The 14098-nt window shown below is 41.0% G+C and overlaps 1 protein-coding gene across 3 annotated transcripts in view; it reads left to right on the top strand.

The window, feature by feature from the left end:
* MKLN1 (muskelin 1) overlaps positions 1 to 14098 on the top strand; it is a 101060-nt gene that overhangs the window by 65266 nt on the left and 21696 nt on the right. For all 3 annotated transcript variants that reach the window (XM_063153654.1, XM_063153655.1, XM_063153656.1), the window contains 3 exons: positions 6219 to 6431; positions 8905 to 9126; positions 10630 to 10759. In XM_063153654.1, coding sequence (XP_063009724.1) covers positions 6219 to 6431; positions 8905 to 9126; positions 10630 to 10759 — 565 coding nt within the window. The remainder of the gene's footprint in view (positions 1 to 6218; positions 6432 to 8904; positions 9127 to 10629; positions 10760 to 14098) is intronic.

Below are 14098 nucleotides of genomic sequence, written 5' to 3'. Positions count from 1 at the left end.
CATAGAGTATCCAAAAAATATTTTCTGGAGGTAAACTCCCATCTTATGGTCCTAGAAACATTCAGTCCTTTGCTGCATCTACCCTGTGTGACATGCAAAGGTTTTTAGTTCTTGTGTTGGAACTGTCTGGTCTTGGATATCAAATGACACAGGTGGCACTGATTTCTGCCATCATACAGAGTAGGAAATTGGGATGTGCTGTTTGAGCGAGGGTCTTTCACAGTGCAGAAACCCTTACAGGGGGCTCTGAGCCCCTGCCATGTGCCTGTGCTGGGCTGCTCTGGCCTTGAGCACGGTTGTGATGCTCCTGTTGTGTGACTGGACGTGCAGGACCCTCCCTCTGGTGGTTTGGTGCTCCTGGCACATCATCAGTGATTTTGTGGTTGATAGGAATGATGCATCAGTCCCCAGCTCCTGTTTTGTGTTTAGGGACCATAGAAATCCTCCATGCTGCCATAACAAAAGAATAGATGAAATTATTTTCTTACGTTTCTGGCACCTTTAGGTTATGATAAACTTAAAATGCCTTCTGTGAGTAACCTGTATGGGATGAAAATGTTTTATTTTGTTGTATAGCTGCAGTTGTTTCTCTTGCTGAATTTAGTGCTCATCTAGAGCAAAGCAAATCTTTGCTGTGGCTCAGATGAAACATTTTGGGAGTGCATTAGCTCTAGACTGGCATTGATAAAGCACTGACAAGCTCTAATCTTAAAGCACATGGACTTGAATTAATGCCAGGAATAATATGCATTTCCTTTCATTTTCAGGTTTGTGGAGAACTTTCCCCCTTTTTTTTGTTTTTATTTTGGGGGGGGGGTGGAGGAGGAAATTAATTATAGTCCAAAACTGGGAAATGAGAGCAATTAATCTCTGCAGTTGTGTGTAGGCAGGAGGGACTATTTGTTGCCTGACAGGCTGCTCTCAGGACTGGAAACAAAGTAGGTTGTTTGTGTCTTTTTATGTCCTCGTCCTAGTTTGCTTTAGGACAAGAGCATTTACCTCATGACGCTTATTTTTGAACTTCATACTGGAAGCAGTGTTCACATTCCACTCAGTCTTTTACAGGACCAGGAACGGAGAATTAGTCAGCTGTTCTTTGTTTTTATTTCCCTGACTCTTGAACAGGATCCAGGCTTGCTCCTGAGGTTTTTCATCTGGATTGGTCTGAATAAAACAGATTTTTCTTGCAACTGAAACCCCTTTATTTGCAAAAGGTTATGATAACCAGAAGAAGCCAAGCTCCCCCAGTTTTTGTTTGGGATGGGCAGTGGAACCGGCTTCCTGCGGTCATGTTCTCATTAAAGGAGGTTCATAGGACATTTATTTAAAAACAAACCAAAAAATGAAAGCTATCATGTTTGTGCCTTAATGTAGCATTCCAGGATGCTGTTGCTAAGATGATGCCTGCTGATTCTGGCATAAATAGTGGTTTGAGCAGACCCTACCCTAAGGAGTTGAGTCCCAATCCTTTCTCCCCTGTATAGGAACAAATCAATTATTCTAAGGAGGCAGTGTTGTCTCTCAGTGCTGTTGTGTTGCTTTTTGAAAACGTTTTGTAAGTTAGTCCTTAAGTGGGATAATTGCTTTCAGCATTTGCAAGTTAAATGAAGAAAGCTCTAATTAGATTTTATAAAGTGGCTTAGCATGTTGAGAAGGCTTTTCATAAAGTATACTGTGTATTCACTTGGCATTGCACAATTGAATTTCGTGTAGCACTGACGAAACCTAAAAATCCTATTTGGCCCTGGGTGCTTAAAGGATTGAAAGCCTTTCTTAAGTGCTCCTGGCCATACAGCCTCCCTTCCTTTCCCCACCATCCCACCCTCACCAGGGCATTTATCTGTGCTGTAGAGACCAGAGGAGTTGCATCAACACCAACCTGTTTAAAGAAGAGCCTTGGAGCTGGGCATAAAGCTTGGTATTTTGTAGCACTTCCAAACAGGACCCTGCACATGCTGTTTAATCTGTTTTAGCTGTTTTTGTGCTGTGCTGATTGGGTGGTAGGGCTGGGTGGCACAGAGCCACTTTGTTCAGGTCACTCCTGGCTCTGTGCAGGCACTTATTGAGTCCCACACAAGCCCAGCAGTGCCTGTGCTTAGCAGTTTTTGGTATTGTTTGGTGTCCTGTAGGTTAGAAATGTGATATGCTAATGCTTTCCTCTTGCCATCACAGCCTTGGCAGCAGCTGAGGCACTGGCCAAAGCAGCCTGACACACTTATTGCCATCTGAATGAGGACTTAGCCCAGTCACAAGCCCCTTTCACGTGTGGTTTCTGCAGTGTGTGTGCCAGGAGCTTTCTGATGGGAGTTGGAAGGAGTGCCCAGAGGCAGTGTTTGTTCAGGTCCTTGGGGTGCTGTTGCTGGATGTGACTTTCAGAGTCTTATGGAAGATGGGCTCTGTTTGGGGAGTGACACTCTGCTACCTCAGTCAGTCAGGTCGTGAAGCTTCGTCTGCAAAAACGTGGATTCCACATGTAAAAACTTAGAAGAAACCAGATCTGAAGTAAAGTACTTAATTATAAATTCACAGAATGGTTTGGGTTGGGATGGACCTTAAAGACCCTCTAGTTTCACCCCTCTGCCATGGGCAAGGACACCTTCCACTAGGCCAGGCTGCTGAGGGCCCCATCCACTGGCCTTGAACACTTCCAGAGATGAGGAGTTTTGCACAGGTTTGTTATGAGTTCAGACAGTCACAGAAACAACTTGTCAAAACTGTGACTTGGTGAGAAGGCCTGAATTTGAAGAAGGGCTTAGAGATCTCTAGTAAGATCCACTCAGCCTGGGACATTAATTAATGGATCATGATCAGCCTACATCCTGGCAGGAGGATAAAAGGGCAATGCCCTCTAGCCATGCTTAATCTCTTCACCCTTGGGTTAGAGAGTCATCTCTGTCATGGTCACTTTTTCTCACTCATTGCTTTTAAAGAGTCAGATTCTTTGAACACTTGTGGAATCAACAAACCTTCCTGTTTGAATTTTCTGGATTGCTGTGTCCGTGGCAAGCTGTGGCAGAGTGTTCCCCTGAACAACAGGCTGCTGTTGTGACCACATGGAGCACAGGGCTTGGATGAACCCTCAGAGCCACCCACGGGCACTTGATTCATCCCATGTGCCTTGAAGCCTTTTACTCTTTTGTAGTGTCTTTGTAACTGAACTCTGTGGTTTTTTGAAGTACATATGAGCTGCAAGGGCTGCCATGGTCAAGCTGAACTCAGAAGTGAACACAGATTTGGACTTTTCCCCTTTTCTGCCTTAAATGTCAAGCCAGCATGTATCACTGTTAATGGAGATATTTACTCATTTTGGTAAACAGGCTAAGGAGGAAACTTTGGCAGGTTCCTTGTGACCTTGTGAGTGGTGTGCAGGCAGAACTCCAGTCTTCTTGGAGAACAGGTTTCAAATTGGATGAAGTTTCTTGTATTACAAGAGACAGTTTTTGGTAGAGCTGAAGTTCTTGCATGAACTTGGGGTGATGAAAATTCTGTGTCTGTAGAGATGAAATGTTTAACTTAAGAGCTCTTTAAGAAAGCAGATTATTACTGTGTGAGATGTGGCTAGGATGTAATTAAAGAAAAAAAGGTATTTTCCTTAAATTCTTTCCTCATTTTAAAACAGTCCTAGGAAATCTGTATGTTGCATATTTAGTGTAGCAACTGTGGTTTTTGGTGCCATTGCCTTGAAATGGGTATTGAGTTGTGAAGTGTCTCAGCCTTGTGTCTCTGCTCAGACAAATTTTGGTTGATGGTGTAGCTTTTCATGGCAAGGCAGATCTGGAAATTGCTGAATTGGAGATTTACTCCTGAAAGTGCCAAAGACAATATTTGACCAAGTTTGAGAGGATTTAATTTAGTCCACATAGAGGTGAGAGATATTTTGTATTTTCTAGGAACAAAAATAATTGTGTTGTTGCCTTCTATGTAATCTTCTTTAATGACCAAAGGCAATCAGTGAGTTTTTTGCTGCATTTCAGGATTTTATGCTAATATTTCACTGCTATCAGTACTTTTGTATTCAGAAAATAAAATTATCCTAATTACCGTGAAGTAACTAATCCTCAAAGCTGTAATCATTGCCGACATAATGCTTCATATTTACAAAATATGAACAATTGAGTTCACCTCTTCACATGGTCTTTTGAGTTTCTGTAAACAGTTTCCTGGAACCATTTCTTAATCAAGAAATTGAATTCTGTAACATGAATAGTAAAGGCTTTTGGCAGCAGAGATGTAATGCTTCCTTTCTTGTTTTATCCAATTTAGTGATGTGCATTCCATTAGTGTACTTTAAATTTCAATAGAATTTAAGTAAAAGGATACAGTCATCAAGATTTTTTCATAAGACATTCCACATAAGGTAGTACACAGAGCAACTCTTGTGCTGATGATTTGGTGTGATATGGCTTACTCTTCTTTAACTATACGTCTTCAATAATCATTTTAAAGATTTGCTATATCCTTGCCTACTTGCCTAATCTTTACTTTTCAATGGGTATAAATAGATTTTTTTTGTACAGAATCCCAGAGTGGTTTGGGTTGGAAGGGACCTTAAAGATCATCCCATTCCAATGCCCTGCCATGGGCAGGGACACCTTCCACCATCCCAGGGTGCTCCAAGCCCTGTCCAACCTGGCCTTGGACACTTCAGTGATCCAGGGGCAGCCACAGCTGCTCTGGGCACCCTGTGCCAGGGCCTCACCACCCTCACAGGGAAGAATTTCTTCCCCATATCTAATTTAAACCTGCCCTTTGTCGGTGGGAAGCCATTCTTTGTGTCTTGCACCCAACTGTGTCAAAATAAACTACAGAATTTATCTATATTAATGATATGATGTTTTTAATCTGATATTTTTCACATAAGGCTTTGCAAGCGTTGATTTCTAATGTTTTGGTGTACCAGAACATCACTCTCATGCTTCAAGAAGAAGCATATGAAGGCCCTTAAAAAGAGATTTGGGATGCAGAAAGGAAACTGGCCAGGCCTGCATAATCATCATCATCATCATAATGTCATTAAATAAATTACTCCATGATTTAACTTGAGCACTCCTGGATGGATTAAGCCCATAATAATTTGACATGGGGCACTCTGTGTGTTTCTCTCGAAGATCACCGTGGGAAACTTTCTTTCAGCTGGAGCCTGGGAGGGCCCTATCTGTTTGTGAAGGACAGGGAGTGCTTTTGTTACCTTCCCAGAGCCATTATGGGATATGATTGCTTGGGGGAGTGTCTGCTTATGATCTGTTAGAAAACAGCCTATTAATAAAACAGAGCCTCTTGTAATAGAGCACTTCTTAATCTTCTTCCTGTGTAGTTATTTATAGGCCGTGACATCTTAATTTGCCTCTCATGTGCATCGACTTCTGTTATTTTAAAAGATCAAGTAGTTTTCACACGCCTCTGAGGATCACTTCTGGGAGAAACTGTCTGTTTTCTAAGGAATCTGACAAAAAAGGTTCAAATCAGAAGTTTGTTGTGACAAATGCATTAAGGGTTTTGCTGGTGTCTTTCTAAAGGACAGAAGTTATGGGATATGCTCTTGTAATTAGTATGTATTTGATTACAAGCAGATTTTTTCTTAATTCCCCAAGGATTTCTAACTGGTGCTAATACTTAATTTCCCTTAGTAACCTACCTGGAGCAATATTAAATCCATTACTCTCTTCATTTTTGTGGTGAAACTGTCTGTTATCTAATGAATCTGACAAAACAGGTTCAAATCATCTTTGTTGTGACAAATGCATTAAGGGTTTTGCTGGTGTCTTTCTAAAGTTATAGGATGTGCTCTTGTAGTTAGTATGTATTAATCATGTATTTGATTACAAGCAGATTTTCTTGAATTCCCCAAGGATTTCTAGGTGCTGCTAAGACTTATTTTCCTTTAGCAATCTACCTGGAGCAATATTAAATCCATTACTCTCTTCATTTTTGTGGTGAAACTGTTTTCTAATGAATATGACAGAAAGGTTTCAAATTGTAACTTTGTTGTGACAAAAATGCATTTAGATTTTTTGCTGGTGTCTTTCTAAAGGACAGAAGTTATAGGATGTGCTCTTGTAGTTAGTTATATATTAATCCTGTATTTGATTACAAGCAGATTTTCCTGAATTTCCCAAGGATTTCTAACTGCTGCTAATACTTGTTTCACCATAACGACCTACCTGAAGCAATATCAAATCCATTATTCTCTACATTTCTGTGGCCCTTTGCTTTCTCAGAGCGGTCCCAGTGCCAGGTCCTGTCACAAGATGTGCATTGACATCCAGAGAAGGCAGATCTACACCCTGGGGAGGTACCTGGATTCCTCTGTGAGGAACAGCAAGTCCCTGAAGAGCGACTTCTACCGCTACGACATCGACACCAACACCTGGATGCTGCTGAGCGAGGACACTGCAGCAGATGGAGGCCCCAAGCTGGTGTTTGATCATCAGGTCAGCCACACTCGTGTCACCACATTGCTCTTCACACAGAAAAGCAAGGCATAATTCTTCCCAAGAATATTTCTGGGTTTTACATTTTCTGAACTTCACAGAAAGGAAAAACAATTCTGATCATTTGCTGTGTTTGTGCAAAATTAGAATGCAATGTGGAGATTGGTTACTCAAAGTGATGGTGCTTTGTTTTCTTGGCCTGTCAGGGCCAAGTGTGTAGCCCCACATTTCTCTTCACACAGAAAAGCAAGGCACAGTTCTTCCCAAGAATATTTCTGGGTTTCACATTCTCTGAATCTCAGAGAAAGGAAAAAACAATTCTTATCATTTGCTGTGCCTGTGTTTGTGCCAAAGTAGAATGCAACATGGAGATGGCTTACCCACAGTGATGGTGTTTTGTTTCCTTGGCCTGTCAGGGCCAGGTGTGTGTGTGTGTGTCAGGACTGTCAGCTGAGATTCTGTGCAGTGTGTGCAGAGCTGAGTGCTTGGGAGATTCAGTTTAGATGTAATGTAATACAATGCAATATAATATAGACTAATATAGTATAATAAAGTAATTAATTAGCCTTCTGATAAGATGGAGTCTTCCTCATCATTTCTCCCTGCCATGGGGGTCATCCTATTTCAATACACTCATCCTCCTGCTGCAAGTTCTCAGTGTTTAAAAGTCAGTTTTGATTGTAGTCTCTGTGATTTTGAGGTGCTGTAGCAGGTAACAGAGCAGGGATGAACAGGGTGTGGTCTGCACTCAATTAAATCCTGATAGCATTGCTGCTCAATGCCACTGGCTGCTGGTGCTCTAATCAAACCGAGTCAGAAGAATCATAAAAACCTTTGCAAACAAATGCATTTAATTAAGACACGTTTTATTAAAGCCCAAAGCACAGTTCATCTGGTTTTAATCAGTCTCCTTGAGCTGGGTTTGCAGATATGCCTTGCCTGGAGGGCCTTGGGGAGCAACTTTTAAACTGTGTATGGTACCTTTGGAAGAATGCTCCAAGCAAGCTGCTGGACTGAGGCCAGCACAGGAGCAGGATCCTTTCTGAATTGGTTACCTTTAAAAATTTTAGAATATGCTTTCTTTGTAGAGCTTAAAACACCTTAGTGGAATGGCTAGTAATTCTTTAAAAAGTCACACCTGTCCACGTGTTCAAATTGAAAACTTCTTTCTTCTTTACTTATGTTGTGTTCAGTGGCTTTTGTCTACTTGAAAAAGGTATTTTGTTCTCAATTGATTTTTTTTTTTTTTTTATGAAGCATTGCCAAGAAACAGCACATCAGGACTCATTTTTAAAGCAGCCCAAGATCAGCTTTTATTGGTACTGGCTGTTTTGTAACCAAAGCTGTTGTTTGCCAGCACAATGTGCCTTTCTGCTGACACCGAAAATTAAAGATACACCATGTCTGCAGAACAAAAGCCAATCAGTCTTTCTGTTCTATTAATAACCTGTGCCAGTCTCCCAGGTGTTGGGAAGGAGGCACAAGGAAATTGTCAGCTGGCAAAGCTACTCTGGGTACCTTGCTTGCCTCTTGAAATGATTCCTTTTTTCCCTGTTCTGTCTTTCAGGGATGAAGGGCCTCACTGACTTCTGTCAGTCTGCAGCTCTTCCTCTTCTCTCCCTCAGCACCTACTGCAATGGCAGTTTTTATTTAACCTTCAGAAATGTGCTGCACTAGAAGTGGTTTGTGTAGGCTTTGCTGAATAGCATCTCTATCTTACTGTAATCTTGTCTGTTTGTTGGTTTGCCTTTTTTTTTCCCTCTGGTACTTTGTAACCCTCTGCTTTGCACTTTGTCTGAAAACATCGCCTGGAGTCAGGAGGTTTGGTTTGATTTGTGCTGCGTTGCTCCTCATGGGTGCCATAACCTCAGTTTAGGTTTGGAGATTAAACAGGTTTCTGCTGCAGTCCCAGGAGAAATCTTTGCCTGGGCTAAGCCCCCACTTTGTGTTCCAGTAATGGGGTAAGAGTAAATGTGGTGGAATCTCAGTAACAAATCACAGACTGATTTTTGCATCAGTTGATTGGTGGGCAGTGAATTAGCAGTGATTTTGAATTTTTCCCTTGCACAACCATGGCCCAAGGTGATACTCTGTTAACTCTGGCTATAAGGACGTAGCTTGAAAGATCCCCATGGATATTTTCTGTGGAATCTATGGAAAAGAACCCTGTGAATCCTTGTAAAAGACTTTCAAGTACTTTTCTGTGAAATCAGCAGCTTTTTTGGGTGATGAAGGATACATTTGCATATTAAATGGCATGTAGAAATTAGACTTGTGTTTTAAATTTTTTTTAAGAGATTAATACCTGACAACCATGAAGATGTGTGTCCTTTTCTGTTTGTTGGAGGCTCAGGAGATGTGCAGAGCATTGTCTTAGCTTAGTAGGCATTGCTTGCAGGAGAGGAGTGTTTAATATTAGATCTCAAAGTGTTCAGGTCTTACCTGCTGAAAACTGCTTCCCTGCTTCTTGCAGATGTGCATGGATTCTGAAAAACACATGATCTACACCTTTGGGGGCCGAATCCTGACCTGCAATGGCAGTGTGGACGACAGCAGAGCCAGTGAGCCCCAGTTCAGTGGCTTGTTTGCTTTTGACTGCCAGTGCCAGACGTGGAAACTTCTGAGGGAGGATTCCTGCAACGCCGGACCCGAGGATATCCAGTCCCGGATAGGACACTGCATGTTGTTCCATTCTGTAAGTATCCACACCCTGCTTTGATTTATGATGGCTGACTTTAGGGAGAACATCTGGGTTTGGTTTTTCTTGCAAATTTTGAGCTCTTTAGTCTCCTGAGTGATGTGTTGTCTCAGTTAATTCAATGTTTGCTGATGCTGCTTTGGAGGTGCAGGAGGTGCTAATTCAAGTTTCGGAGCTTTTGTGACTCCAACTGAATAAAATTTCAAGTAAAAAATCAAGCTGAATTTTAAAGAGTTGATTTTAATATAATAATGGTAAAAAAAGCAAAGGATGTAGTTCATTTTGACCTAAAAATGTGTTCCTTTTAAGTTAGTAGAGCATTTTAGAAGCTTCTGGTCTGGTAGATACTCTGTGTTGTTACTGGAATGGGACTTAATGGGTGTGCATTGAGTTGCACAGGCCTCAGAGCCTTTGGTGCTGGAGCACCCAGCTGCTCTTTGGAGTCCTGAGCAGCTGCAGACAGCTGTAAACAGCTGGGATTATGGACACTTCATCCAGAGCCTCCTGGAGAAGCAGAAGGATGGGGGAAAGGTGTATATAAGCATTTTATTCTATGTTGGGTATATGTTTCCAGTTGTGTTCATCAACCACATGTCTATTTAAGAGTACTAAGGAGAATTGAAATTAATGTTGTGACATTTAAATATTTACTAATACCATCAACTCAAAACCCACCAATTTGAAGAAATTGCTGATTTTATTTCTCTTGCCCTTTCAAGTGAAAGATCAGAATTTTTACATTGAATACTGGGCTTTTTGAGCTTTTAATTTTATTTTTGTTTTGAATGGTTCTTTAAAATCTGGTGGGAGAACATATTGCCCCACAAAATTCTGCACAGGAACTTGAGGATCTTTCAAATAGGAGTCCGTGGTAAATGTAAGAATACTGGTTTCTGTAAGCACAGGTCATGGAAGTTTAAGTCCTTTTCTGTTTTCTCAACCATTTGAAAGAAAAATAATCTGCCTCTCACGGACTTTCCACTTGGCAGACTTGAAAGAAGCAATAAACCTGTTATTCTTGGCTTGCTCCTTGCCTTTTGCCTGTACTGAATTTAGTAATGTGCTGGTGCTTGGATGGTTTCTCCTGCAGTCTGTCTTCTGTTCCTGTTGTGTTTTTAACAGTGATTTTATGATGGATTTTAGAGACAAGGCCTGGTAATTTTTTAATAATAAACCTGAAAGATGAGCTGCTGCTTTAATGTGCTGAAGTCAAAGCTGGATGAGGCAGGGCTGCATAAGTACAATGATGTTAAACTTGGAAGAGACATCTCTGTTCCTCTTTGATTCATTAATGGCTGCCCCTGGAAGTGTTCCAGGCCAGGTTGGATGGGACTCAGAGCAACCTGGAATAATGGAAGGGAATTTGAACTGAATGGGCTTTAATGTCCCTTCCAACCCAAACCACGTATGACTCTGTGATAAATATTGCTGTTAATGATCACAGTTGACCAACATACTGTCTTGCACTCATAATGATTTTTTTTCCCCCTCCTTTTCCAGAAAAATCGCTGCTTGTATGTGTTTGGTGGCCAGAGATCAAAGACTTACTTGAATGATTTCTTCAGTTACGATGTGGACAGCGACCACGTGGACATTATCTCAGATGGCACAAAGAAAGATTCAGGGATGGGTAAGAGGATAACAACATAATCATTTCCCTTGGTAAAATGAGAAATATACTGTGAAAGATGAAATACTGTAAAAGGAGAAATATGGAGGTGAAAGGACAGGTTCAACCTGTGGGATCAGGTTGGCATCCTTAGCTAACCCTTCATACCTGGGTAAACTCCACACTGTGCAGGTTAAACTTCTGCCAGCTCTCCTGTTCTTTCTGTCATTTGACACTCTCCATCTTGAGCAAAATACAAATAATTGATGCATGAAACCACACAGCACCTCAAAAGAAAAAAAATACACAAAAAAAAAACAAACCAGCAAAATAAGAATTAAGAATACCTCTTCTAGAAACTCTAACAAAGACAAAAAAAAAAAAGCTTCTTTAAGCCTGGAAGGGAGAAAATAAATTCTGATCTTGGTAGTTTTCACTAAGTATAAATTGCCATAAGATAAAGATAATCTGCAGAAAGGCAGGTAGGTGCTCAGAGGCAGAGAATTGGAGTAGAGGCACAGAAGTTATTTTCACCAGAAAGATGAGACCAAGCTGTTGTCCTGTTATATTTGTAATAAATATCAGAAAAGGGTGAATAAAAGGAAGAGAAGGGAGCAGGGCTCCAGTTCTGTGTGATTCATAGTACTAGAGCCACATATTCTGTGTGTAGTTCTGTATGACAGAAGTCTTTAAAAACACCCAGAAGGCCTGTAACATAACCATGAAGAACTGATTTCATGCCTTTTCTCCTCAAATGACAGAGAAAAATGTTCCTTTCTTCCCGAAAAGCCTTTCTGCATGTATAAGCACATCATTTTCCTGTTACAAATACCCTGATCTTCATCCTGCCAGTCAGAATTTGAAATCTGAGTTACACTGTGTACCACTATGGGACAGAAGTTATGAATATTTCTCATGTTTTCTATGTTCAGTCCCAGCCTTCTCTTCTTCTAGTTACTAAAAACCCCAGGAAGGTAATTAATCTTCAATTTAGGCTGCCCTCCTCCTTTTGATCAGGCTTAACTTTTAACAAGTAATTTTACTGAAATTCTGAAGTCAGTTATTGGCGGTGACGAGTTATTGTTTCCTCGTTAATTTAGTTATGCCAATAAGGGAGAAAAGTGCCCAAGCTCTAATTCTCTGGAGTCATTTATTTACTCAAGTGCTTCCAAGAAAGAACCAGCTCATATTGTTGACAGTCTCCTTTATTCAGGTGCACGTTGCCTGATGCTGCTCTGTACACACCCACTCTCCCTTTGTTGTCCTTAGAGCTTTTAAAGAATAGATTTTCTTTTCTCCAGGAAATTTGTAACATTCTGCATTTTGATCTTTTCAAGCTACATGTCTTCATAGCTAGAAGCTTGAAAATCTGTGGCTTTAAGCTGATACCTTTGTGTACTTCAGATTTAAAGATACTGAGTTTGTCAGGACACTGAGCTCTGCTTTTCATACGTGAACTTCAGTGTTCAGTAAAGTAAATGAGAAATGAAGTAAATTTTTAGCCCTTCTCCCCATTCCCACAGGCCCTGAAGTGATGAATAGAAGATTTTGTATTTTTTTTAATGAGAAGATGACTCACTGGAAATAATTCACAAGTAGATTTTTTTGGTTTACTGTTCTCCTGTGTGTGGAAAGTAAACAAAGAGATTTGAACGTTTCCATTGCTTTTGAAAGAAAACACTGAGTTAATTTGCATTTTAACAGGAAGAGAACAAAATGCTCATTACATTCAGACAGCAAATGTTGACAGCACTATTTTCACCCCAAAAAAGCAAGTCTTTATTGTGCTCTTGTTAGGTGGTGAGACACCATTTTGATCTGTCTGAACAAAGTGATTGCCTGCCTGGTCGCTGTGAAGTTTTAAGCTGCTCAGTGTGATGAGTCAAGTTGAGGATGCCTGACCTAGATGTTCCTATAAAGTCCCATGATTACATTTTGTTCCTGGCTCGCATGTGGCATTCAGTTCTATTCTTAGTTGAGCTATTTTGATTTTCACCCTTTCTAAAAGAACTTAATTGTGCATTTGTTTAAATATCTCGTGGAGTAGGGATTTTTTTTTAAAAAAGTAGTGAAATAGATAATAAGGATTATCAGTAGCACAGAGTTTTTGCTGTGCTATAAAACCATCGTAATGATATGTTGGTTTTGCTGCTTTCATCTTCTGAGATATTTGTGCTGTTCAGCGTTTCTTTGCCTTTGTTTGTGCCTCTGATGTTGATCCTGTGACCAGCTCCTTGGATGGCTGATGTGTTTGGGAATGATGGGTAATAAGTATCACTTAAATTTTTTTTAATTTGAAGTAAAATACATAATTCTAACAAATTTAGACGTGCACCTGTGGTGATGTCTTGTATGTGAAGGAAGACAACAGAGGTGGAAATTAGAGGTGTTTTAGTACCATAAATAGAGAGTGTTTGGAGGAGAGACAGAAATGTTTGTGTTGATGGACACACTTTTAGAGCAGTTTTATATTTTAATTGCTTTAAAAAGCACATAAGCAACACTCAACAACATAACCCCCCCAGCAAACAAAAATTGTGTGTATCTGAAACATACAGGTGGTCTGGAGATGCCACCAGTCCCAGGTGTCCCTAAGGGCTGGACTGGGAGCTTTCCTGAGTCCCTTAGTCCCATGCCTAATTGTGGACAGTCATTTCAGCTCTGAGGGAGCTCATGGTAACATTTGTGGTTGAGGTTTCTGTGATAATCCCCTCTGGCCCTGACTCAGGTGGTGTCAGAGCTCCTGCTCACAGGGAGAATTCCTTCTGCAAGAGGATGTGCCGAGCATCTTCTATCCCTTGGCATCAAGTAACTTCCAAAGTCAAATGTGAGCAAGCCTTAAAAGTTCTTGTGGCTCATTATAGTGGTGAAGAGGTTCTTAAGGGCAGCCCACACATTTTAAAGCTAAGCCTAGATTTTAAGCTCCCAGGGCTCTTTTGGGCAGGTGCTCACTTCACATAGACAACTGTGCACCTGATGGATGGGGAATTTCATGGTTAAGTACCACGGACAGAGGCGACACAGCCCAGCCAGGAAACAAGGCAAAGTCAGAAAAAAATAAATCAAAATAGGTAGTACAGCTGGCTCAGCATGGCTGGGATCCAGCTCACACAGGCAGCCTCAGTGTGTCATTTTCATCACCTCTTTGTGACACCTGGCACGTTGTGCCTGTGTTCAGGTGAGGTTTGTGGCCAGCACATCCCTTGCCATGGAAGCATTTTGTTTTCTGAGGGATTTTACGTGCTTTTCTTCCTGTGAGGTGCTTCTCAGAGCTAATCCCCAAATCTTTCCTCTACGTGTGAAGGTGAGGAGGGGGACAGGCAGTCACCAGATCCTAGAGATGCTTTGCAGAGCTGCCAT

Source organism: Melospiza melodia, chromosome 4 (genome assembly GCF_035770615.1).
Source record: "Melospiza melodia melodia isolate bMelMel2 chromosome 4, bMelMel2.pri, whole genome shotgun sequence".
NCBI classification, from domain to species: domain Eukaryota; kingdom Metazoa; phylum Chordata; class Aves; order Passeriformes; family Passerellidae; genus Melospiza; species Melospiza melodia.
This window is presented reverse-complemented; position numbering and strand designations above follow the sequence as displayed.